The sequence below is a fragment of the Neolamprologus brichardi genome, chromosome 23, assembly GCF_056152115.1.
Source record: "Neolamprologus brichardi isolate AB-2024 chromosome 23, ASM5615211v1, whole genome shotgun sequence".
Taxonomy (NCBI): Eukaryota; Metazoa; Chordata; class Actinopteri; order Cichliformes; family Cichlidae; genus Neolamprologus; species Neolamprologus brichardi.
Window position 1 is genome coordinate 30,483,678 of NC_142125.1, and position 27,093 is coordinate 30,510,770.

The window sequence follows — 27,093 nt, forward strand, 5'->3', positions numbered from 1 at the left end:
CTTACTTGTAGTTCAAAGAGTTGCAAAAGTTAAAATAAAAAGGCAGGGGCAATTTCCCCCCTGCTTCAAGCAAAAGTTTGACAAGGAATTCAAGAGTTGATGTGTTTGACCTTAGAAAGCACTTCACTGTAGCCTGATCATCATTAAATGCCACCATCAACTTAAATATTGATTACTTAGGTACTTAAGTACTGACGTTCATGCTATTGTCTTGTGTTACTCTTAAGTGAGATTAAACAGTTGCATTATGAATATAGGCTAAATCCAATTGCAACGGTTTTCTATGGCCACCAGAGGAGGGCACCCTGGTATAAACTTCACTGCAGCGGCATCCTGGTCAAACGTGAACTCCGGCACAGGCACAGCATGGCGTGCTGCAGCTAGAAATAATGATGGAATGACCGGAGCATTTCTGTAGCCGGTGTGTAAGATGTTCTGGATAGTGGTAATGCGCATTTGACGTAATATTATGCGTTATATGTTTATATCTGAAATGAGAAGAAAATAATGACAATGACTGCGGCTGTTTTAGTGTGGAGGGGGCCTGTGTATGGCGCAGTGGTTGAGAAAATCCACATGGGTAACACCAAACAAGCAGACATTGCTCCATTGCTGTATTGATTGCTGTCGCGGTTAAACTAGATATTAATAACGCACGCAGTACAGTACAGTATTTAAACGGCACCCTACTGAAATACATTGAATGTTTTTTTCACAGATCCAATTGAAACAATAGACTGTTTGGCCGAACATAGTTATGCGTGTCTTAACGACTACAAATGACTATAAATATGTATTCACAAATGAATCCCTGTATGCTCACTCGCCTGTGTGCTCATCACCGCCGCGTCCCGGGGTGAGCGCGTGTAATGGGAAGCACTACCTCCCTCCTTCGTGCGTAAATTATGTAGGGCAGGACGGCAATGCTTTGCTACCTCCATTTGAACAATACGGTGAATACGAGGGAGAAAAGAGACATCAAATCAGCTACAACAAAAAGCCATCCTCGTTTTCGAGACGCATTTGACAGAGGCGGAGTAGCGCATCACGACTTGCCTGTTGTGAAGCCAAGGAGAAGAAAAGATGGACATCACGGATCAAGGAGCTCAAATGGAGCCGCTCTTGCCAACGGTAAGGCTAAATATTCACGTACTTGCAGTATTTGTGTTCAGTTCTTTAAAATTTAACTGATAATCTTGTTGAAATCATAATGGACTGTTGGTGCTCAGTGTTTACCCCCTTGGAATAAGACAGGCGCAAGCACGCGATAAATGAATGATTCATTTTCATTATAATCGTGCTTCAAAATGACCAATATTCGGACGCTTTGCCGGCTATATGACGCATGACTATATCACGACTAACATGGATGTTGCGCATCATATATAGGGGATGCAGTTCCCTTGTGCACTGCATGTATATCCGAGTAGAAGATGTTCATATCCTTAATATCCAAACGCCTTCACACAGGAGGCATTTGTGATGAGGCTAGTTATATTTCATGGGTTCTTTGCTGCTTGTGTAGAAATCATATGGGCTGGCTACCCCCTCGACCCAGTTTTCTTATCTATATGAAAATCTACTGCCAAGCTGTTGCTTTAAGTACACATCATCTCAAGATGATACAGTGAGATGAGCATAAAGTGTTTGATCCTAGCAGTGAGGAGACAGAGACAGGAGAGACTGGATTTTTATGACTTGAAAATATCATATTCGGCAAATTGACTGTATCATGCAGGAATTTATGTGCAGTAATCATATTCTATCTCATGTGTAGGTGTTACAGTCAATACAGTTATAGACAGAGAGATGCAGCACAAATACAAAAAATTGACTGAGGAATACACGCATCTGTAGTATAGCAAATTAACAAACCCAATGGCAGAGTTACACACAAACAAACACATGCAACACACTGAGACACTTGAAGGCACAGCCTGCTTCTGCGGTCAGCCTTTCCTCATTAGCATTCAGGTGAGACTGTGTGGAGAAAAAAAATGTCAGCTGCCTTGGAAGCACTGTCAGTGCCAGAGGAGATATGAAATATGCTGCTTTGTGCTCACCATTTAAAAAAAAGCACCAAATAGAGGCAAATCAATACTCTCATTGTTTGTTCTATTTGTGGCTGTGTTACATGAGGACTTAGTTTTCCGCAGCTTATGGTGTACAGTGAAGCCTGATGGGGCTGATGTGGTATGGGATGGGATGTTCCGTTTCCCCGCAGTGCCATTGCAGTGTAGTCGTTTCCCTGTCATTGTAGTTCATTGCTGTTTCCCCATCCCTCCTCCTACATAGCTCACAGCAAGTGTTGTCATGGTTTCACCAGGATGTGTATGAGTATGTGAGGTGTTAATATAGTGAGAATCTCAGGGACTTCTCAGCAAACGACGTGGCTATAAAAAAACAGTATAATTGTGTACCGTTCTAGTGTGTTACCAGGTTTCCAGGGTCATGCATGAGAGTATGTTTAATTTACAACAGCAAGCGCTGCATTCAAACGCATTATTGGTTTTCAATGTCTGCTGGCTTTGAGTTGTTACACTCAAAGTTTACATGCTAAGGTATGTTTTTCACAGACCATTTTGGCTGACAGTAATGTTCTTGCGTGTCTTGCTTTTGTCCCATTAAGTGATTTCCTGATATATTTTTTTAATTGCAGGAACAAAGTTCCCAAGAAACTAAAGAAGTGGTGAGTAACACAGAATAATGCAAACTATATGACTTTCTTATTGTTTTGCATGGTCAGTGGACTGCTCCAACCCCTCAGTCATCAGTTGGTTTCTGATAAGAGGCAGGTACTGTAAGGTTATAGAGTCAGTCTGGTGTGGGATGGCTGTATAGCTCAGTAGGAAAAAGTAGTAGTGTTAGCAGCGAAAAAACTGCTGGGTACAATTCCAGCTTGCAGGGTATAGATTTACACAACTGTCTAATATATTGTTTTCCCCTTTGTAAGTATTTCTTGTTTGCTTTGTTTTAGTCTTAATGAAAAAATAATCACATGCAAAAATTTGGATAAAAAAGCCCCCTAGTACTAAAAAGTTATTGAATGACATCAAGCAGGTGGCCAGGTAACATGCTGGATGTCTGCATAAGTTTCACTGTTATTTTTTATTTCAGCTATCTTGAATGGATAGTGATGATCAATCAACAACAAAACGTTAGCTGGGTGTACTGATGTTGATTTTGTGTTTGGTGTATGTGTAGAGTTTGCAGTTGAAATAAACGGTAAAGAGTTTTAGAAAAAGATTTTAAACCCTATATACTATAAGCCACTGTTATGCATACATGCATACACCACTCTATTCTCTGTATTTTAAGTCCTGTATTGAGCTCACATCCACACCACAAGCAACGGTGAGAAGAAAACTAGAGAAAACCCGCACAGACTCGGGGAGATCATCCAAACTGTGTTGTTCTTGCCATGAGGTGACAGTGCAAAGTGTTGAGTAGACTTCCAACTTAAGATTGAAAATTTTAGGAAATCTAAAGCTTGACAAAAAACAAATGTTAGAGAGAGCCCACCCCAAATATTGTGTTTTTTTGTGGGGGTGGAGGGAAGCCCTCATCTGCATAAGAAACTGTAAAAAAATAGCTCCACACCACAAACGAATCTGTCTTACTAAGGCAGAATGAATGAATGAGTAGATATTATAAAATTGAATGCAGGCCTGCATTGCTTTACTGGTACTATTGTGCTTCTCAGAACAATAGGAAGTAATTAAAAGTAAATAATCAGATAGATTTACTGATGCCTCAGATGGTGTTCTCACATTCTTTGGTGTTAAAAAGCTGTTAATCTGCAATAATATAGCAGCTGTATTTGGTTCAGATCTTCAATTAGATTGCTTGCTAAACAGATGTTGACTATTTTTAGGTTGCAATAATCACACGTCACCTGCATTTGGCATCTACAATAGGTTAACATAAATAAATAATAACAGATAATCTATGTGAAGGCTTTCTATCTGTGAAATGCCTTTGAGAGTATGAGCCAAATATAGGAGTATGAGAAGAAAGTGCCCCTGTCTAAACTGACAGGGGCACTTTGATGACTTTCACATTACAAGATATTGCAAATATTAGAACCCTGTTTTATTAAGTAATGACAACAGTAACTAAATTAAACTGCGATAGAATGGAAGATAAATCAAATTTATCATTCACACGTATATACAATAATTTCACATGGAAAGTAAAACTTTGGTAACATTAGAAATAGATAACGCTCAAATCTTAGTGTTTCATAACTCAAAACTTAATTTCAGAGCAAATTTATTAAATCATAGAGGCTATTTTAAAAATTCTTTAACTAATAATGTCCGTATATACAATGCTGCTTTTGACAGGAGGCATCAGTCATCTTTAATTTAGTTCAGTTCAATTTTATTTATACAGCGCCAAATCACCAAAACAGTCGCCTTAAGGCACTTTATATTCTAAGGTAGACCCTACAATAATACAAACAGAGAAAAACCCAACAGTAAGCACTTTGGCAACAGTGGGAAGGAAAAACTCTTTAACAGGAAGAAACCTCTTGCCTTTTAAGTAGTCTTTGGTGTGGCATCAGGGTGGCTCAAACACTTTGCGTATCTTTTAGGAATTTCAAAAAGATAATATTTTCAGTTTAATTTCTTTAGTTTAGCAAAAAAATGTTTTAGTTTAGTTTCTTTAGTTTTAGTTTAGCAGAAGCATTCCTAATGACACTTAGATATGAAAATATCTAACTCTAGTGTCTGGAAATTAAATTGAGCAGAATATGTCTAGCCTAACTTAGAATATAAAAACTGAAACTGTCTTTGTAGCCAGCTTCAATAAACCAAAGGGGCAACTAGAAATAATACGTTTTTAAATGTGTTTTTTTTTTTTACCTGAACCAATACATAATTGTTAGTTAAGTCCGTGACCCCAATTAAAAAAAGAATAACAAAAGTTTTTAAAAAAATGGATGGATAGCTCAATGTATAGTTAGCTTAGTTTAGCATTAAGCCTTGTAAATGACCAAAGTGCTAGCATAATGCTATATCCAACTAATTAAAAAAATGTTCACAACGGTACAGTTAGAAAAAGATTTAGAAAAAGTGCGTGACAGCATCTTCGGTGCGCAAAGCTCTATCTGAACACATCACAAGACATGTGACTTCAGCCCAAACAATGTTTTTTGGACAGTGAAGGCCAAAGTGGAGATATTTGTCCATAATAAACAGTGCCAAACACAAAACATCAGCACAAACTCCTTATACCAGTTGTCAAGCCCAGTGGTGAAGAGATGACTGAATGGTAAATGGACTGGTTCTTATATAGCACCTTTCTGCTGTACTTGAGCACTCCAACTTGCCTGATTCATTCATTTATACATGCACCTTTTTCAAACCACCAAACTTCCATTTAGTAATTGAGCTGCTCTACCTCCTAAAGTACAACCACCCAGATTGTCTGTGTAGGTTTTTAATAATCCAGGTCCCGGTATTCCTAAAAGCTTGACAAGAAGGTGACTGGACTTCTTTAAGTTTTTTTCGAGGACATATTACCTCGCATCCAAGAGACTTCAGTTGTAAAACCAAAAGGTGGAGAGTTCCAGTCATGTGTTGTTGTAATAAGGTTATATTTGGCTATAAGTGACCGTGTCTGTGATTGGCCAGTACTGGTTGACAGTATTGTAAAGCAGAGATGTATCATTGTTGTTGTCTTTGCACATACCGGTATTTATCTGTTTCTTTATAGATAAATATATTTATTTTCCTTTACCTATTATCAACTTGACTCCAATTCAAATGACCATTGTTTTGTTTTGGATGTGAACTTGACTGGCACAGCTCTAATTGCTGTACAACCCTGACATAACAGCAGGCTTTCTGCCAATTTGTTCAGTTTAAGCTGGAGAAGATCAGTGAGAACAGATGGAGGAAGCTTGCTGGAGTTGCCGGGGTTTGTTCTATTGAGAATGTTGTTATCTGTGTGAAATCTGTGCTCGACTTAGTGATCTAACTGTGCAAAACTGGCAGGCAGGGAGGAAGCCTCCCCACCTCAGCTAGCAGCCCAGACTGGCTGCACTCCTTTCCATGGTTAATTATAGCAGTGTCAGTGGAGAGGAGGATGATGAGAGCATGGAGGTAGGCAGAAGAAGAGGATGCAGAGCTGGTTGGAGAAGATGAGAGACAGATGGGTGGATGAGGAGAGGCAGGCTTATGGAAAATTAGATTGCATACTATAATTGTAATATGGCTGTCTGATCTTCACTTATAAATGTTTCAATGATAAGTGCTTTTTCTGTTAATGAAATCCTTCAGAAGTATCAGCTGACACAAACCACAAAGGCAGCACTACTGTAATTTCACAGTGGTCTCCGGCAGCGCAGTAGGAATATTTGCTTGTTCCTTTAGGATCTGCTTTTAGCAGATCACAGTTTTGCTGACAATGCACTAGAGCCAGAGAACAGCTTCTTTGCCTCAGGTAGGTCATACATACACTACTGTGCATAATGAAACTGCAATGCTCCACCCTGCCTCTTACGTCCTCTGCTAGATGTATGTGTTGACCCGTAACTGTGTGAAGCTCCTTTCTGAGGATAGTGTTTTTAGAGCCCATGCGACCTACGATTTAGGTAATAGAACAACAGAGCTTGGATGCTCAGCAGTAGAACTCTGCACAGCACAGCACTGGTGATGTCAGAGCGCTAATCTCTCTGGGGGGATTGGCGGATGGACGCTTGTCAGAAACATTTGATGTTACCCTGGATGAAAGGCGTCGGAGGCAGTGGAAGAGGCACAGGGAGAGCTGGCGCGGTGCTGAAGTCTCTGCTTTTGTTTTTATGTTGTGTTCGCTGAGCTTTTTGGAATAAGGTTGCTGCCTTTTTAAAGCATGGGAAGAGCAGCTGAAAAGAGTGGCTGAGAAGAGAGGCAAGGGTTTGACTGAGATGCACAGACAAACAAGCTGTCTGCCTCTGTTATTCTCTCTGAGTCCTCTTACAACAGTCATAGTCATCCTGAGCTGAGTGGGGCTCAGGCCCTTAGCCTTAGCCTCTTATCTTACTATTGCCGCAAGCACAAGGAGAGTTAGCGGGCATCCTGCCCCAACATTTCAAGAGGTGCACCATGCTCTCAGTGGACCTCAATAAAGGATTTATTTATCAGGTAGGCTTCTTTGATGTTGTTTCTGAGTTTATTCAAAGCATTACTTGCAATTCAAGCAGTTAGCTCTCACTGAGTTAGTTGACTTTTGATTTGTATACCCTGTTGTTATAATATTGAAGATAACCAGTAACTTAAAAACAATATCTGAACTAAGGTTTTTATTTTTCCTACTGCATGTATAGTTAATAGCATGTTTGGTTCCTGTGGTGCAGAAAGGACCGGTTGTACTGATGTGCACGCAAAAGGTCCTGAGGAGGCTGACAGATGTGGCTGCCATTCAGGGGAAAGACAGGAGCTTAAACCTGCTGTACTGACCCTAGTAATCTCTGATAGAGAAATGGGTGAACAAAAGCCAGGAATGCTGGATTTGTTTTAGCTGGAGTACTATGTCAGATATGTAGAGTTGCCTCTGTCTTTGTGTGTGTGTTTGCAGAATGCTGAATGCTTTTACCACTGCTAGCTCAAATCCAAACAGCTTAAGTCTCAGCCTCATCCACACCTGATGCCCCTGGAACCCCTGTGTTTACAGCAAGCTAGAAAGCAGGAATGTTCCAAGTATTCCTTGCATATTTTTCCAAGGAAGGCTGCTGATGCTGAGCCTGCTGTCATTGCCACACTAACCATGGCCATCTGTAGGGATGAAAACCCTGACAACAGAAGCTGTTGGCCAATCGCAGTGCTTGTGCAGCCACTGATAATCCGTCTTGGCTAGCTACCACCTATACAATCACTCTATTTCACAACACATGTGGAAAGTCGACTAAAGCAGATTGAAAGTAAAGAGATTTACATTAACAGCCAGTTCGTGCTCCCAGCTGGCTAATATGATTTTTTGTACTCTCCTCTTGTCCTAGATCATAAGGTAAATTAATGTAAATCATCTCTACTGTTGAGAACATATCAGGAAAAATCCCTGAAGAATTCAGTAATGAGGTCACATACTACTTTCCAGAGAGTGATGTGGTAGTGTACACAGATTCCTGGAAATGAGCTTGTGAGAATCAATAGGATCTGATTTATTCTGGCCAAGAATGTGGAATATAAGCTCCCAGACATATCTAACACTGACATTTAAAGATATCTTCTTTGTTGTTTTGTAACTAGTTAAACCCTCAAAGATATTGTGATTGGAGTATCAGCTATGTTGCATTTGATGATTTTATTCCTGTTTCACCCTATATTTTCATTTCTGTGTGCTGGTACACAGTTTACAATGTGAGGATGAAAATAATTTGCTTTTATTTTAATTAAGCAAACTGTTAAAATTCTAAATGTAGGAGGTACTGTATTGTGAACATTTAAAGGATTTCCATGAAAGTAATTTTCATCTTTCCAGTGTGGTGAAATTAGATGCTTGTCATCCTGAGGATTTTTTTTTTTTTTGCTGTAGCTTTCACAATTCACTTTTCTTTTAAAAGTGGCTTCAATAAAAACATGGCTGAATTTCAACATTGAAAAATGTTAGCCACATCCCAGCTTAACTTCTTTATACCAAAAAGGTGATTGCATTTTCATAGAATTTGTGCAGAGAAACACATTTGAGATAACACAAGTCCAGGGTTTATGGTTCAAATAAAATTAGTATTCATCTATAAAATAATTAAAATCACAACGTTATCAATTAAGAGCACTGATTCATATTATAGCTATATAGTCTCACACACTGAAACTAATGCCTGTCGTAATGAGGACACATATGTTCCTTCTTCTTTCTTCTTCTTATACTTTAGAAACATGCACATGTAGAAATGGAAGTTACAATGCTATAAGCCTGATTACTGCCTATTGGAGGCCAGGCTTTTGGCTGCTGGGGACATTAGCCTTTACTCTGCTTTAACATCACTCTGGGTTTTTTGCTAGCCTTGTGTTAGCATGCCGTCTGTTCAGATGCTTACAAAGAGCCAATGTTGTGTTAGCACTATAATGCAGTTGTTTCTGGATGTAGTTTGCACTCTTCTTCTTTTATGGAATGAAAATGAAATGAAATGTCCAAACCTAAACTCTGATATTTTCCTCCTTCCTGCACAAGAACTTTAATCAGCTGTTTGTAGATTAGCTGCTAAGAGAAAAATCCGCTAGCCACCTGTTGTGCAGATAACTTAAGAAACTTTGTTTTGCAGGTATGGCATAACTGTAACTCTAATGTGATTATGTCTTACTTTTGAACGTATTACACCAAAAATGGGTAAGAGGAAATGTTTAGCTGAAACAGTAAATGTGGGAAAACACAATTGTAAGAGTTGTGTTTTTGAAGCAGGATGTTCAGTTAGCATCCTTTGAGTTCAAACAGGTCACATTTTAGTGTTGGCTGGGTTATTTTTTAGACTCATAGCAAAGATACACAAACACTAAATGCCTTATCGATGATTAAAGCTGAAGTTTCAGTTGGTATCACTCAGTAGGTGAATGTGAAAGGAATATTGTTTTGTTTGTTTGACTTTATGCTAGAACTTATTTCAAAAATTCTTAAAAGATTCTATTTTTTTTTTGCAAAGAAATGGTTTACTTGAAGAGTTTTAGTCAGGATTTAGAGTGCACCATAGCACAGAAACAGTATTAGTAAAGGTTATTAATCATCTTCTGTGCGTATCCCGCTAGACCTCAGTGCAGCATTCGATGTAGCTGACCACAATATTTTACTAGAGAGAGTAAAACACACTGTTGGTATTTCAAGGATGTTTGTTGCAGTAGTCTGATTCTTATCTATCTGACTGATTTCAATTTGTGCATGTAAATGGAAACCTTTTTCCACACACAAGATTTAGCCAAACAGAGTTATGTGTTGGGAACAATACTTTCACATTATTCATGCTTCTCTTAGGTAATATTATTAAAAAAAAACAATGCCTACATTTTCATTGCTGACACCCAACTTTATTCATCAATGAAACAGGATGATACAAATCAACTAAACTACAGGCACATCTAAAAGACATGTCAGACTATAGGCCTGGATGACCTTGAATTTCTTGCTAAAAACGATCTAATGCACCTTCAGCTGATCCAGAACGTTGCAGCGAGAGTACTAAATGGGACTGAAACGAGAGCCCATATTTCTCCCTTATTAGCTTTTCTTCTCTGGCTCCCTGTTGTAATCAGGTCCCACCTAATCTTAAAGACCCTCATACTACCTTCAATTCAATGCAGTTTTATTTTTGTAACACTAGATCACAACAACAGTTGACTCAGGGTGCTTTATATTATAAGGTAAAGACAATACTACAGAGAAAACAGAGAAAATCCCCAACAGTCAGATGACCTCCTTTGAGCAAGCACTTTGGCAACAGTGGGAAGGAAGAACTCAATTTAAACAGGAAAAATCCTCTGGCAGAACCAGACTCAGGTAAAGGCGGCCATCTGCTACCGCCGACTGGGAGGAGAAGACAGGACAAACACATCTGGTGGAAGAAAGCCAGAGATTAATAATTACTAGTGATTAAATACAGAGTGGTGTAGAAGCACATAAACACTCAGTGCATCATGGGAATCCCCCAGCAACCTAGACCTTTTGCAGCATAACTAAGGGAGGATTCAGGGTCATGTGATCCAGCTCTAACCTCATGCTTTATCACCTTATAATCCTAACAGAGCACTCTCTGACTGCAGGCTATGGTTCCTACAGGGTGCTGCTACCTCCCATTATCCAAAGTATAATGGGAGGTAGTAGCACCCACCAACGTCTCTAAACAAACACTTTTAAACAGCAATGTTAGAAAAAATATATACTTACATCAGTCTTTATTGTTCATAGCTCCCAGAATAAAATCAATTCATGTACTCTCCAATCTGCCAAATGAGCTAGTTATGTGCTAGCTCCATTGCTAGCATTAGATTGGGTCCTCATCCCAGAGAAAAAAAATTATTAAAAATAAAGACATAAATCCAAGGATGAAACTTGTCTTCAACCCAATTGAATGAGCAAAGGTTCTGGGAACACAGACATTCTTGCATACACACTCACATGTTTGTACTAATTTACATTACATTATTATGACTCTGTCCTAATTTGTTTTGAGACACATTGCTGCCATCAAATTCAAAAAGGAGATAATACTTTAAAAGATTCATTTTCTGTATAACCATTCACTTTTCTGTTTTCTGTTGTAAATAAAACACAGATTTATGAGATTTGCATATCATTGTATCATCCGTCATCTGTCTTTACTGATATTTTACACAGTGTCCGCTAAAATAAGCTGCCTATTTATGTATTAAAGTGCAACTTTATAATGTTTTTTTCTAAACCACAATCTACTGTGGCCACAAGCAGGATATAATTTGTGAAACTGTGCACTGTTTCCAGATAATAAACTTTTATCCCCACTGGGAATGAAACATTATTTAGCAGAGGCAGGAACGTGTTGACCGGAGAGAGGGAAACCCATCCGACCCCCCCTAACGAATCCTGGCCACAAGTATCAGTTACAAGACAACAGCAAGAGCAATTTAGTGTTTCTGTGTGTTTTAATTACCTCTGGATTTTAGAGATTTTGGCCAGCTCTTCTTTACAGAGAAGTGGACCAAAATCCCTCCTGAGACGTGAGCAAACCTGTTGACCAACTATAAGAAACGTTTTACTGCTGTGCTTGCCACCAATAGTTTCTTCACCAAGTGCTAAGTGATGTTTCGCTTGGGGATCAAATACTTATTTCATTCAGTGTCATGCAAATCAATTTATAACAATTATGTAATTAGTTTTTGCTGATAATCTGATTCTCTCTCCATTAAAATGAAACTACAATAAAAACAAAGCAAACTTACAAATTTAGCAGGCGATCAAATAATTATTTCCCTCACTGTATGAGTGTAACTCTTCAAGGCTTTATTTTCCAACCTGGAAGTTATATCCATATTTTATATTGTTTATTAATAAAACACAGAGGCTCATTGTGCAAACTTTGCAGTTGTACAGGTCACTTGGTGGGGGAAACAAGCTTCTATCCAAACAATTGCAATGCAACTCAGACCGACTGCAGTCAATTTCAGACAGACTGGGGAACTGCTGTCTAATGCAAACAGATGGCCAACACATTGATATCAATCCGAGTTAGTCTGGAGTGCAACTCATCAGTTGCAAGGTTGCAGAGCCATTTTACTATTAAATTTCCATCCTACATCAACTATGCCACTATTTGTGGAGTAATTTCTCAATTTCTGGGTCAAATCTATGAGGTTCTGGCTGGGTGCTGAATGTAGACAGTAACAGATTTGTGGTTTTCATGGATTTATCACACATTGCATATAATTGCCAAATTGACATGGATCAATCGTAAATTAATGAACACTGATAGTAGACTGTCTTATTGTAATTTGATCACTGTGCTTCTGCATCAGAGTTGGTCACACACCTTCTTCCCACCATAAATAAACCATTTCAAAGGCTACAAGATCACAAGTTTATTGAACAAAGTGGCAATAAGACCCCCATTGTTTGAAGTGTTTGAAGACCCCCATTGTGCCGTGGGTCTTCAAACACTGTTTTCCATAGTGTGATCGTACCATTAATGATTTGGTGCTGCAGACCCTGACTTTCTACTAGTTGTCCACTTGATATACTATAACCTCCTGAGAACCAGCCTATTCATTTATGTCCTCTGTAATGGACATTTGTTTTTGGTCTATATCTTTTGACTAATGAAGTCCTGATGTACTAAGAGAAGACATTTCTTCATTTCTTAATGAAGCTTTTATTGTGAATGCATGTTTTGAGCATAGCATAGATATCTACATATTGTAGTTGAACATAGACGTTCTAGCAACCTCCGGCCTTAATATAGAACAAAAATAAAGATAAATAAATCACAGCATGAGAAACTAAACCACAAACATAACTGAGAAAGAATATTTTTGGACAAGAACATCTATGCTTGTGAGGGAATGAGGGTTTTTTTGGTGTACATCTACAGAACATACTGTAGATTGAATCAAAACAGATGAAGTACACGTTACAACCTTCCTCCTGAAGGTTGTAACGCTTGGCTTAACATCACTGCGCACATGCTTGCACATGAATACTTCACACTGTGAGGCATCAAAACCACCTCTCATGCTCTCTTTGTGTCCAGGCCTGATGGTTTTTGCATCTCTCCTCCTTTGTGCTGCTGTTTCTTCCTATTTTAACACTGCTTTGTGCCACATATCCAGTACAATTTGTTGATGCTATTTCTTTCACTTATAATAACTAGTGCATCTAAAACTACAATAAAACTAATAAGCTGTACAGGGGGGAAAAAGCTACAAGGTGAACAGCTGTAGATATAATATCTGTTCAGGTTAAATTCAAGTGTCTCTGTTCATCATACCATATCTACCCCTCCTCCATTTCCTCTAGAGTCTTGATCACGTGAGTCCTGCCCCTGTTCCCCCTGAAGCCTCTGTCACTGACCAGCGCATTAACTGAGAACCAGCTGATTTAATTCTACCCACAGTGCAGGGCCCTCAATCACTGATCCCATGGTCAAAGACAAGGCTTTATCCTGCTGGCAGATTAATCTCAACCCAGATTGGTGAGCTGGGATGTAGCTGTGTGTGCTGGTCTGGGGTCAGTAACATACGCCAGAAATACCGTTGTCCAAAAATAGAAGCAGGGACCTGCAGGCAGGAGATTCTGGCTCATCTGTTATATTAAACAGAGTAAAGCTTTGTTTGGGACAGACCTGAAGAGGCGTAAAGCTTAGAAAAAACCAAAAGTCCTCTATGATATTATTTATTACATCATTTATTCTGTGTGGAAATGAGAGAAAATACAGGAGTGAAGCAGTCAGGACAGTAGGGTGGAACTCATTGTTTCTAGTTATTATATTTCTCTCTGGTTTTCAGTAATAGGTAATGAATATAGATGTACAAACTCCTCAAAGCTTCCTGTGTTGAAAAACAAAACAGTTCAGAGGAATGGGAGAAAAGAAGTAAATAAACATACTCCAACAAAATACATGCGCCAGAAAAAAAAATGACATTTTGCCTCTATAATACTTTAGTTTACGGTGAGCTCAAGTTCAACTCAGTTAGTGAACGGTGATCTTTCCAAAGGGCATAATTCCAAAAATCAGTCAGAAGTGGTTTGTCTTTTTCTAATTGCACTGTCTTTAACAGTTAACATGCCTAATTGCAGGCTGATCTTGTGGTGAATCTGTCAAATGACTTTAAATTAGGGTGCACAAACCCAGAACAAAGTTTTGGAGTCACCCTGTCAAATAAACCGGTTAAGTGACCTTTGCAGTACTACAGATTTACTGTGAGGAAGAGTTGAGAAAGATCTTGTCTTTCTTAATATTATTTGCTATTAAGTGTCATGTAGAGTAGTTGTTCTGGCTCCTCTGAGTCCATCCTGAGTGGAGTTTCTCCATTGAAGAAGCTCTCCATACACCTGTCTAGTAATCAAGTATGGAGTATACACGGCCGGAGTTTGCAAAATTTCTCTGACAGATCATGGTCGTCATTATTAATTCCATAATTAACCAAACTTGGATATCCACCAACTGCCCAAAAACAATCTCTAAGTTTCCATTCACTCTTAACTATACGAATAACTAATAAAACTAATGACTATCACAGGTGGACCATATTCTCCTCTTCGACTCCTGGTAATTCTTTATCTCTTCTTTGACAGGGCTCCCATATGCAAACCTATAGTGCTGCTAAATCTCCCTGCCAACTGCTCTCTATCAGTAAACCATTCACTTCTTAACTATGACTACTTTAAACTTGCCAAGTGTTGCCTGAGTTTGCTCTTTGGATCCACCTTTTGGCAAAGCATGACACCAGAACTGTTACAAACATTCAGATCTTCACTGCAGCTTCTACCAAGAAAGAAAAGGACAGGAATTATATCAGTTTATTAGTGTTTCTGTACTTTTTTCGCTCCTTGACATATACACACTTTGTCTTGAGTGACTCATATGTGTGACTGTAGATTGAGGTGCAGTACATGGAGTCTGTAGAGGGTTGATTCTGGGATGCATAGGCATAAATAGTGACAAAATGGAGAGATTGAGGAAATGTCAGATTATCATTTACCATCTGCCACACTGTAAAAAAAATTGTAATATAAAAGTATGTTACTGTGTATTTTACAGTTTTGTACTGTTCTTCTAGAATATCATTAAATTCACATAAATAGACTGTGATTTCACATTTCAAATGTAAATCAACGTAAAATCACTGTAAATGTAATAAAACAGCGGTTCCCAACCCCCGGGCCTCGGACCGGTATCGGTCCGTGAGTCGTTTGGTATCGGGCCGCGAGAGTTGAGGCTCAGGTGTGAAATGTATAGTTTTCAGGTTTTTTATCAGTCTTCAGCGTTATTTTGTTATCGTTTTTATCGTTTACTCGATTTTCTTTGGTCTTTTCACGTGTGTTATGAATACATTTTCTTTTTTTCGGTTTAGTTTTATTTTGTTGTATTTATCCGCGACACCTTAAAGGCCGGTCCATGAAAATATTGTCGGGCATAAACCGGTCCGTGACGCAAAAAAGGTTGGAGACCTCTGTAATAAAACATAATTTTCTTGTTTTTTAAATGTATCTGTCTGTACATATGCATATTTAGATTGTTAAAATACATTCACAAATGTATCATCATTTCACAAATATTTGTTCGTTATTTGAAAGATTGAACTGTTAAATTCAAATGTAATGCTATGGAAAAATATATAAAATGATTCGTATAAACTTTTTTTACATCAAATAATAATAATTATTATTGTTATTTAGGGCGATGGTGGCTCAAGAGTTGGCAGTTCGCCTTGTAATCAGAAGGTTGCCGGTTCGAGCTCCGACTCTCGGTCGTTGTGTCCTTCGGCAAGACACTTCACCTACCACCTACTGGTGATGGCCAGAGGGGAATTATAAAGTAGAATTGTAAAGCGCTTTGAGGGTCTCAAAGAGCGCTATATGAATGCAATCCATTATTATTTAAACTAACTGTATATTTCTGTACATTTAAGTATTATTATTCACATTGCCGCATTCATTGACCTTGTTTATAGGTAATTTCATTGTTTAATCACATTAAAATGTTCTTAATTTAATGTTTAAAAGCACCTGAAAAAGGCAAAATCCCATGTAAAATTAGGGCAACAAACTGTATTGTCATTACTAAAAATAACCGTATTTTTTATGAGAAAGTTATTATCTGTTATTTTCTGGTATTATTTTGGCGCTCCAGCTGCCGGAATATTACTGGTTTTTTTAGGATTTTTTTTTTAACGGTGCAGGGGAAATCTGGGGAAGGTAGCCTATAGGGACTTCATGATGAGTCCTCATTTGGGCCTGTGTGCATGTTATTGTTGCTGCTATTGTCCGTGTATACAGTTACAGTGGGGCAAAAAAGTATTTAGTCAGCCACCGATTGTGCAAGTTCCCCCACTTAAAATGATGACAGAGGTCAGTAATTTGCACCAGAGGTACACTTCAACTGTGAGAGACAGAATGTGAAAAAAAAATCCATGAATTCACATGGTAGGATTTGTAAAGAATTTATTCGTAAATCAGGGTGGAAAATAAGTATTTGGTCAATAACAAAAATACAACTCAATACTTTGTAACATAACCTTTGTTGGCAATAACAGAGGTCAAACGTTTACTATAGGTCTTTACCAGGTTTGCACACACAGTAGCTGGTATTTTGGCCCATTCCTCCATGCAGATCTTCTCAAGAGCAGTGATGTTTTGGGGCTGTCGCCGAGCAACACGGACTTTCAACTCCCGCCACAGATTTTCTATGGGGTTGAGGTCTGGAGACTGGCTAGGCCACTCCAGGACTTTCAAATGCTTCTTACGGAGCCACTCCTTTGTTGCCCGGGCGGTGTGTTTTGGATCATTGTCATGTTGGAAGACCCAGCCTCGTTTCATCTTCAAAGTTCTCACTGATGGAAGGAGGTTTTGGCTCAAAATCTCACGATACTTGGCCCCATTCATTCTGTCCTTAACACGGATCAGTCGTCCTGTCCCCTTGGCAGAAAAACAGCCCCATAGCATGATGTTTCCACCCCCATGCTTCACAGTAGGTATGGTGTTCTTGGGATGCAACTCAGTATTCTTCTTCCTCCAAACACGACAAGTTGAGTTTATACCAAAAAGTTCTACTTTGGTTTCATCTGACCACATGACATTCTCCCAATCCTCTGCTGTATCATCCATGTGCTCTCTGGCAAACTTCAGACGGGCCTGGACATGCACTGGCTTCAGCAGCGGAACACGTCTGGCACTGCGGGATTTGATTCCCTGCCGTTGTAGTGTGTTACTGATGGTGACCTTTGTTACTTTGGTCCCAGCTCACTGCAGGTCATTAACCAGGTCCCCCCGTGTGGTTCTGGGATCTTTGCTCACCGTTCTCATGATCATTTTGACCCCACGGGATGAGATCTTGCGTGGAGCCCCAGATCGAGGGAGATTATCAGTGGTCTTGTATGTCTTCCATTTCCTGATGATTGCTCCCACAGTTGATTTTTTCACACCAAGCTGCTTGCCTATTGTAGATTCACTCTTCCCAGTCTGGTGCAGGTCTACAATTCTTTTCCTGGTGTCCTTCGAAAGCTCTTTGGTCTTGGCCATGGCAGAGTTTGGAGTCTGACTGGTTGAGGCTGTGGACAGGTGTCTTTTATACAGATGATGAGGTCAAACAGGTGCCACTCATACAGGTAACGAGTGGGGGACAGAAAAGCTTCTTACAGAAGACGTTACAGGTCTGTGAGAGCCAGGGATTTTCCTTGTTTGAGGTGACCAAATACTTATTTTCCACCCTGATTTACGAATAAATTCTTTACAAATCCTACCATGTGAATTCATGGATTTTTTTTTCACATTCTGTCTCTCACAGTTGAAGTGTACCTCTGGTGCAAATTACTGACCTCTGTCATCATTTTAAGTGGGGGAACTTGCACAATCGGTGGCTGACTAAATACTTTTTTGCCCCACTGTAGCTCACAATGGCAGACCTCAGCTGTCCACACACTCCTTGTGCAAGCAAGCGGATGTTGAGCCGCTAGTGCTCCATCTTGCATGTTCAGAGATTGATATTTGGGCTGAACTACAGTGTTTCTAATTTAATGGCTATAGTATACATATACCTGATATTCCTTATTAGAAGCAACATCTCTCAGACCCACTTGGACTGATTGCAATCGCTCTGAAACAGACTGGAGAAGGTCCACAATTCATTTCCCTCTAATAAACACAGACTGTAAACAGATTGTAGTCAGTCGGAGTCAGTTTGTAGTCTCCATTTAATACTGCAACACAGAAACCAGAAATGATTAAGGTTTCTGGCAGGTTATTTACTGTAAAATGTGCTAAATGTAACAATGAATAGTATGTTTTATACATGATAGTTGCTGCTAAATGGACCATTTTAATGAAAGGAAACTTCAGTTCACTCTCAAATCTTTAATGATATAACAGCTTGTGACTTAATATTTGTACATATATTTAGGGCTGTCTTTGAAATTGCCTAAATTGCCTCTCAAAATACAAAATGTAGATGAAATATTAATCCTAAAATGAAAATCATCTACATTTACCATGCATCCTTACACTGAGGTCATTGCCAGCTGTCTGTATTGTTAAGACTTTTGCTGAAGTGTTTGTACATACATTATTCATAGTGTGAAGTGGCTGTAGCTCAGGAGGTAGAGCACGCCATCTACTTATGGAAGGTTGCTGGTTCAGTGCTTGGCTGTTCCAGTCTGCATGCCAAGTATCCTTGGGCAAGATACTAACCATTGGATGTCCATGAATGTTAGATAGAAAAAATAGAAAAGAAATATGGGTGTGAATGAGGCAAGTTGTATAAAGCAACTGTCTTAGTCTAAATGATTAACTTACTCTCCAGCCCTGTCTCCAGTTCAGTAACTTCAAATATATACTTCACATATTCATAGTTTTTTCCATGTCTAATTCATTAAAAGTTTTTCCTTGACCTTAAACAGGGTGTAAAAACTGCCTTCCAGTCTGCAAAGATATTCTAACCATATAATGGTCAACATGGTGAGATATTTTGGAGCCAATGGGCAGCATTGCTGCCATTTTGAAATGTCCATGAAAAACTTCAAATTTTCTCTGTCAACAACTTATCATGCTATTGTCCTTTTTTTTTGGTGTAGTTTATTGAATTAGATGAGTGAAGTCTGAAGCAACAAGGTATATTGGACGTTTATTTATTTAGCAAACAGGGGCCTCAGTGGCATGCAGAAGCCACAACAGCCTGAAGGCCCTAACAAAGAAAAATAGACCGAACACAAATTTCTTTACTTTTTGTGCTAAGTTTATTTTTTTGGTCAAATGCTATTGTGTGAAGACTACCAAAATGCTTGTTGATACTGAATAATTCGATGACTTGCACATTCATAGGGGACATCTAGTAAAACACATATGATCTAGGAGCTAAAGACAAGACTCCTAATAAAAAGAGAGAGACATAGAGTGATAAGGCGCAGAGTCAGAGGTATAAGACAAAGTGACAAGGAGATAGAAAATTTATTGCTACAACCACTTTTCTACTACTAGTAAGCCACAGAAGTTGTCTCATTTTTTTTGTCTCCAGAGCATATGTTAAAAACACCACATTCACATTTCAGTGTTTTCAGTGAATATTAAAAGCACAGTGAACACTCAAAAGTTATGCAGCCTGTTTTTTTATTTGTCAAGGTCAGAGCTATTTATAGAAGGGTGTTACCAGAAAAGCACTACTCTGTGTCCATTATCACCAGGCCTTGTTTCTTCCACTCTACACTGAGTGTGTGCTCTTGCTCCAGTTCCCAAGAAACTGGGCTTGGGGAAGGTGTGGGTGGGTTAGGGTTTACATGATTTAAAGTGTACACACAATAAGGCGATCTTCTTAAAGGTGTAACTGAAAATGGTGTACTCTGGCATTCCATAGATGAATGTGCTCCTTCTAAATTGCAATTGACTGTCTGTTGTTGCCATGGTAACAGTGACTGGATGTCAGCTTTAATGCTGAGTTTTCCTGTGTGTTTATTTCAAGACACATCGTTTCACTAGGCTGATAGCAGGGGAGGCAGAGAATTGTTGCATTTAGGGCAACAGGGAAGTGCTACACCTGTGAATTTGTAGGAAGATAATATTAAAAATGTGCATGCTACATACAAATTGTTGGTTCTTATGTTTTTTAATGCTGAGTAATCACCTTTGCCTCTGTGTGTCTCCTGTAGAGAACTGATGAAGAGGCAATAGTGGACCGCGGGGGCACACGCTCCATGCTCACCACCAATTTTGAGAAGGAAGAACTAGAAGGTAACATCACTAAGTGATACTGAACATTTGCTTGATACAGCAGAGGCCAAAATATTCAAATGTTTATTCCCAGGTGACTCAAAAACTGCTCACACCAACATTTTCCATAACACTGATCAATTATATCTGTCATTTTCATGTGTTATATAATATCAATGTAATATATAAAAGCTACAACATAGCAGTGTTAATCATAGCAGAGCCTAGGAACACCAGAAAAGCCCTATATAATATCAGTCCACTTGTCTAAGTCATTGCAAATGGATGTTGGATTTTGATGTGAGTACTGCTGCATCAAAGAGCACAAGGTCTTTTCTCTGCACATCAGCATTTCAGATGACATAAAAGAGACAGAGGTGCAATTTCTGCACCAAACAGCATCCTGAATAGACAACAAAGTTCAAAGCGTTACAAAAGGGTTTCCTTTTTGTAAAAGGGGACTTAATTTTTGTTTAAAAAGAAAAACCTTAATAAATCCACAGGTAAATATCAGCAAATAAGAAAACGTCTTAAAAATGCAAAAAGATCAGTAATCCATGACAATCATATAATGTAAGCAGACCAAACCTTGGGTTTAGTCCAAGAGGATCTGGAACAGGCTCTCTGTTATGATATGTTTAAAAGTCATTAACTTTATAGTGCTAAGTGGCATCGCATGTTAAGACAAAGACTAACCTGACTGAGTATGTTAACAACAATGAGAGAATTGACCAGATGTTGACTCACCAGTTTTAGTAATACAATTGTCCCCATATCTATTTTTGAATGTATTACCTTTATTATTTGACTTTTTTTTCTGCTCTTGCTCTTGACGAAGGCGGTCGCACTTTTCTCCTCTCCTCCTCTCCCTTAGCTTCCCTGCTTAGCCTCTTATGTCTTTGTCTAGTCTCGTGTTTTTTTGTATTACTCTTCCCTGGAACACTCTCTCACAGTCTGTTCTCTAAAACCTAAAAGAGGAATTATGGATTTGATCAGCTGGTCCCTGAATGCAATTGACACCGCTTTCTCAACGAGAAGTTTGGGCTTGGGTGAGCCTGAGTGCTGAAGGTATCTACCTATTCAGAACCATGGTAACAGGGTTCTGGCTGATCGGAGCTGGCTTGGCCCTGACTTATCGAAGAATTAAGAAAGCGGAACCGGCTGTTCAAACCCCCACAAGGCTGCCCGCTGGGATTGAAACGATGGGAAGAGGCGTGAGTTTACGGCTGCCGTGAATACTCAGAATAAGATCTCTGAGCGCAAATTGGATGACATCTCGGGGAGGCACACTGTCGTGAGTTCTCAGAATCGGCTCTTTGAGCACAAGAATGACAACATCACAGAGCGCAAGTATGGCGAAGCTCGCGGCTCTCCAATAGGGCTTTGGAGCGTGATGTCACGGGGGTGGGCGTGGAAAGGATTTTGGCCCGATCCGCCATTTTGGGGGTCTAGCGCAAGTGAAAGGGAGCGAAGGCACACACAACAGCCACGGTTCGTATTTGCTGTGTGGTTGGCTGCAATGTTCAATCGCACGACCGGCAAGAGAATAAGCTTGAAAATGGTTTATCTTTTCATTCTTTCCCAACCTGGAAGCAACATGAGGCAGCTCGTGTATCGGATGTTACCAAACGAAGGCGTGTAGCCTGGATAGCAGCTGTGAGATGAGCTGATATCCAGTTCTCTTCCATCTCCAAATATCTGTTGGTGCTCCAGACATTTTCATTCCAGTAAGTTCTAAATATGTTCATATCACTCTTTATAGCCTATTAGTTTTATTTTCGATGCGCTCTGAGCTCATAGCAAATTAGAACAAACATCCTAATGAGTGATTTTGCAGAACTACCTTCTATTTATAGAGATGCTAATTATTTGGCATTATTGCAGCAAACCAGTCTATGAAATGGATGAAACATCGTGACTGGGTTCCAGCGCTACACAAGGGACCTGCTTCAAACATACCACCATGCCAATCAGATTACTTCTTCCATGTGAGGGTGAAGAGGTGACCCTTCTGGATAAGATGGTGAAGGTTTGCTGCGTTTGGTGAACAGTGTGATAATAAAACCAGGGAAAAATGAAACCAGCACTAATCTGAATGTTTGCAGGGAAATCAAACGCATTTCACACGCAGTACTCGAGCTGACTTACCTTTGTTTGAATGACGTTTTGTACACGCCTACTCCACAGATAAGGTACGAAAATATGTCAGGCTATGTCAGTAGCGGTTGGTCTTCAGGGTTTCTACTCCACGGCCGTATTTCATATGGATCCACATTTCCAATGCACGCTATTTTCTGCAGGTACCGCCGCTTCGCCTCTGAACGAAATCGGTCTCTATACAGTCCATTCTCTTTTGAGCTGCTTTTAAGCATCTTGTAATCGTTGTTCCAACACAGTGTGTTTGTTTTGATTCGTAGACCCCGAAAATGGTGCCGCGCTCCCACAATGCATTGCGGCGTGACGTCAACTCCAAAGCCCTATGGGAGATTGAGAGACCAGTGTTGGACTGTAGAACTGCTTTGAAATTCATATGAGCTGTTCGCACTAAAGTAAAAAGCACTATCACTTCATGCGGATACCCTTTCGGCGCCAGCTGCGGTCGCAGAGCTGGAGCCGAACAAAAACACCCTGATAACGACTGTGTTTAGTCTGTTCCTTCCCATTCCATGCAAGGCCACCTGGGTTGGCTGGTAGACTGTTTACTTAGCCTAGCAGGGCGAAGGACACTGTCTTAGCTGAACTCTGGACACGCACACACATACATATACACTGATATGCACACACTCATCCCCCCTCCCTTTCCAAACGGCTTCGATGCTTGTTCCCTCCTGGGAACACGGCGGGTCTGAGCCCGCGCTGGAATGATAGCGCTGGGCAGGATGGCTGCTGTGTTTGCTTCGGATTACTCCTCATCCCCCACCCGACCCTGTGGCTTGTCACGTGTTCCATAATGTTGTGTTGTGGATATTTATGCGCTTTTTTGTGCAGAAGAGTTTTTTGTTTCCTGTTTTCATGCTGTCCTCCCAAGAGCCCAGCATGAGTAGAGGTCTCTTTTTTTTCCTCTTGTACTTTCCCATTGTAGTGTATATTTCAGTGTTTATTTTTTTATTTATTTATATTTTTTCTGTAACGCTACCAATCTCCGACCTGTATCCCCATGTGATGTGTGCGTGTAAGGTCGGGGGGGGGGGGGGTATTTCACTGCAGGGCAACCTGCACGTGGCGAATAAAGCCTTGATTGAAAGGTAGTGAACATTACTTTATTGCTAAACCTGTAATTTTGCAATACAAGTGTAATTAAAAAAAACCCAAAACAACCCTGATGTATTTACATGTTTAGTAAGATGACCAAAGACAATCTAAACTAGGTGAAAATGGGCAAAATAATGTGGGTACATGAAGTAATTTTAGAAAGCAGCATACAAGACAAAGGCCTGTTAGGAGGCAAACTGTGAAAATAAATGTACATTCATACTGAGAGCATTAAAGAGTTTTCTGTGCAATAGTCAAACAATAGAAAGCTTTGGTACACTCAAAAGACGAGTTATTACTGAAGCAGAATTGGTTTCCCGTCAGCATCCACAGAATTTTTGTTACCAGGCAACGTGGACCTAGGTAGCTGGCAGAAATGTCAGTCTTTTATTCTGACACTCTGTCAGTGAGGCAGTACTTTCATCTCAAGGACCCGTGTCTCTGGATGATGGTTTCCATAATTACTTTATTCTTGTCTGTTGCTGTGGTAACACAGACTCTTCAAAAAGCAGGAAAAGAAGATCCTCTGAAGTTATGTCACTGCATAACTCCTCCTCCTAGATTAGTTCTAGGAGAGTTAATTATGTGTATTACATCACTGTTAATAGATCCAATTCAAATACAAAATTGAACAATATCTCAATAGAAAGTATTCCCTTAATGTGTTAAGTATGACCCCTATTCTAAAAAATTGGAATATTGTGTGAAATGTAAATAAAAAAATATGAAAAGAAAAATATGAGCTTGTTTTGAATTTAAATTTGAATTTGTTTGCAGCAACATGTTACAAAAATATTCTTTCAACAAGAGTCGTAAACATTTGGGAACTAAAGAGATCATCAGTTGGACCTTTTGAGGAGGAATGTTATCTCATTCCCGTCTGACATTCTAGGACTCTAGCTGCTCAACAGTCGTGGGTCTTCTGTCATATTTTTGAAAGGTCCGGACTGCAGGCAGGCAATTCAAATCCTGGGCATCAACAATGAAGCTACGCTGTTGTAAAAGGTACAGCGTGCGGTTTAGCATTATCCCTCTGAAATATGTGAGGCCTTTCCTGAAAAAGATTTTGACTACACCAGAGAAGAGCGGTGACGTTTCTGGATCGTGTTCACATGTTACTACTTCTTTGGATTACAAAGCTTGTGGATAACATGGAAAAGCGATTTCTAGAAGTGATCTTGAGTCTATGTAGATATTTCCATGACATAATCATGGCTTTGTTTAATGCAGTGCCGCTTTAGGCTGAGAAGATCATGAGCATCCAATATTGACTTATTAGAGTGTCCCTTACACGCAGAGACTTCTCTAGAGTCTCAGAATCTCTTGAGTATATGATATGCTCTATATGGTGACATAGTCACAGCCTTTGCTGTTGATGAGCATTATTCTGAAAGCTCTAGATTTTTATAGAGTGGTAAATCTCTTCCACTTTTACTTAAGAGAAGCTCAGTTAACTTAATTAGGTGCAAAATGTTCCTCCGGTTATTTCTTTATCACCACTTACTTTTTGTAATCTTTTGTTGCCCGGTCCCAACATTTTTGAGACATGTTTGCTGACATTAAATTCAAAATCAGGATGATATAATTTCTCTAACTGTTCAAAGTCAAGGAGAAATTTCGCCACCACCTTCCCCTTTTTCACAAGGGAAACATGGTCTTTTGATAAGCTGATGTCCTCAGTAATCTCTTTCATTGCTCATTAGCTGTTGAGGATGGAGGACTCAGCACTGGGTATCTCCCCTGCAGCTGGATGTGAGATATCTTCTCAAATGTATGCCTGATAGGTCTCTGTGAGTGGGGAGATCCAGAAGTGTTCGCTGTTGGTGACCACTTGGATGTGGTTGTTATGAGGAAAACTCTGACAACAGGTGCTTCATTGACTGGGTAGGGGGTATTTTCAAGAGAAGGACCATAAATGGCACTTGGCCCGAGTTGCTCCTTCAAACAAATATGTGGAGGACAGTTTTTCTGGCTTTGAGCTATTTCTTGCTGCTTCTGAAAATTGTAATGTCTTGTTAAGGACGTCAATGCAACAGCAGTGGTGTATATAAACTGTCAGGGAGGCTTTCTCTCGGTGACATTACACAAGTTGGCTCAGAGCCTGATTATGTAGAGCAGCAAACAACTCCTCTCATTAAGTGTGACGCATATTCCTGGTGTGTTGAACACTGGAGCGGATTTGCTCTCCAGAGGTTCTCTACTCTACAGGGAGTGGTGACTCAATCCCAAAATAGTTTACCAGCTGTGGGACAAGTTTGGTCAGGCGTCCGTAAATCTGTTTGCATCATGCAATGAATTATTTTCTCTAAGAAATGAGGGCGAGGACAAAAAATCTCACCTCACCCATGGCTGAATGTGCTGCTATATGTGTTTCTCCCTTTCAACCTCAGGGAGCAGTGACTGTCTCTGATTTTAATTGTTTCTCATTGACCTAACAGGCCATGGATGACCATCCATGGCCTGTTGGGTCAATGAGAAGCAATGAGCCTGTCTGCTCCACAACCAGCAGTGGCCACTGCCTTTGTGACTCAATCCCAAGAGGGTTGAGGGACTTAGCGTCACAGAGACATAGGCAGGTTTTTCATCCACATCCAATGCAGTTAGTTCTCGGGGCCTGGCATGTGAAAACTTGAATTTGAATGAGTCTGTTGTTCTTCTGTGGGTCATTGAGACCATTCAGAGTGCAACAGCTCTTTCCACATGTTCACTTTATGGTGTGTATCTTAGATATGGTGTTCAGATAGGAACATCATTCCTTATTAGTGCTCAGTTCCAAAGCTGTTATGCTCCCTTCAGGATTTGCTAGATAAGAGAATAGCATTTTCCACTCTTATGATGTATTTGGCTGCAATTTCAGCCTGTCATGTTGGCTTTGGTTCTGCACCAATTGGTCAGAATTCTCTGATAAGGAGGTTTATGAAGGGAGGCCACCAGCTGAGGTCTCCTGCCAAGCCTGTTTTTCCCTTGTGCGATTTACTGACAGTTTTAGAGGCACTTTTAGAGCTGCCTTTTGAGCCTTTAGAATGTCTTTACTTAAAGGAACTTTCACTCGAAACACTCCTATTGCTGTCTAGCTAAAATCTGATGCTTCTGTATCCTATGCCTGTCTTCGTGTCTAAGGATAGGGAGTCTACCTATAGCTGTCCCACACTGGAGCTTTTAACTTTTCATCTCCTGTTTTTTGCTGATGAGAGCCAGACGTGGCTTAATTCACTTTGCAGTGTCTGAGCTTAAAAATGTAACCAGAACTAAAGGGTTTAGGAAAAGCAACAAACTCCTTCCTGGGATCCTTCTTACAGAAGGAATCATGTGTCCCTCCAGTGGTTGCCACTCTGGAGTGCCAGGGACTGCAGCCTCCTGTGTACCTGCATGCACATTACACCAGGAGAATACCAAAGGCTAGGTCACGCACCTTTTTTAAGAGTGTTTCTGTTGGGGACATCCATACAACTGCTAGCTGGGCAACCCCACACACATGAT

The 27,093-nt window shown here is 39.9% G+C and overlaps 1 protein-coding gene across 3 annotated transcripts in view; it reads left to right on the top strand.

Moving 5' to 3' along the window:
• Positions 1-803: 803 nt before the first annotated feature.
• The window catches only part of LOC102797402 (sodium-driven chloride bicarbonate exchanger-like), a 60,038-nt gene continuing 33,748 nt past the window's right edge, over positions 804-27,093 (top strand). For 2 of the 3 annotated variants that reach the window (XM_006804105.3, XM_035913527.2), the window contains exons 1-3: positions 805-1,131; positions 2,660-2,689; positions 20,301-20,382. In XM_006804105.3, the coding sequence (XP_006804168.1) occupies positions 1,084-1,131; positions 2,660-2,689; positions 20,301-20,382 (160 nt within the window). In that variant the 5' untranslated portion in view covers positions 805-1,083. Of the gene's footprint in view, positions 1,132-2,659; positions 2,690-20,300; positions 20,383-27,093 lie in introns of all 3 variants that reach the window. The other variant, XM_006804104.3, reaches the window with a different exon arrangement.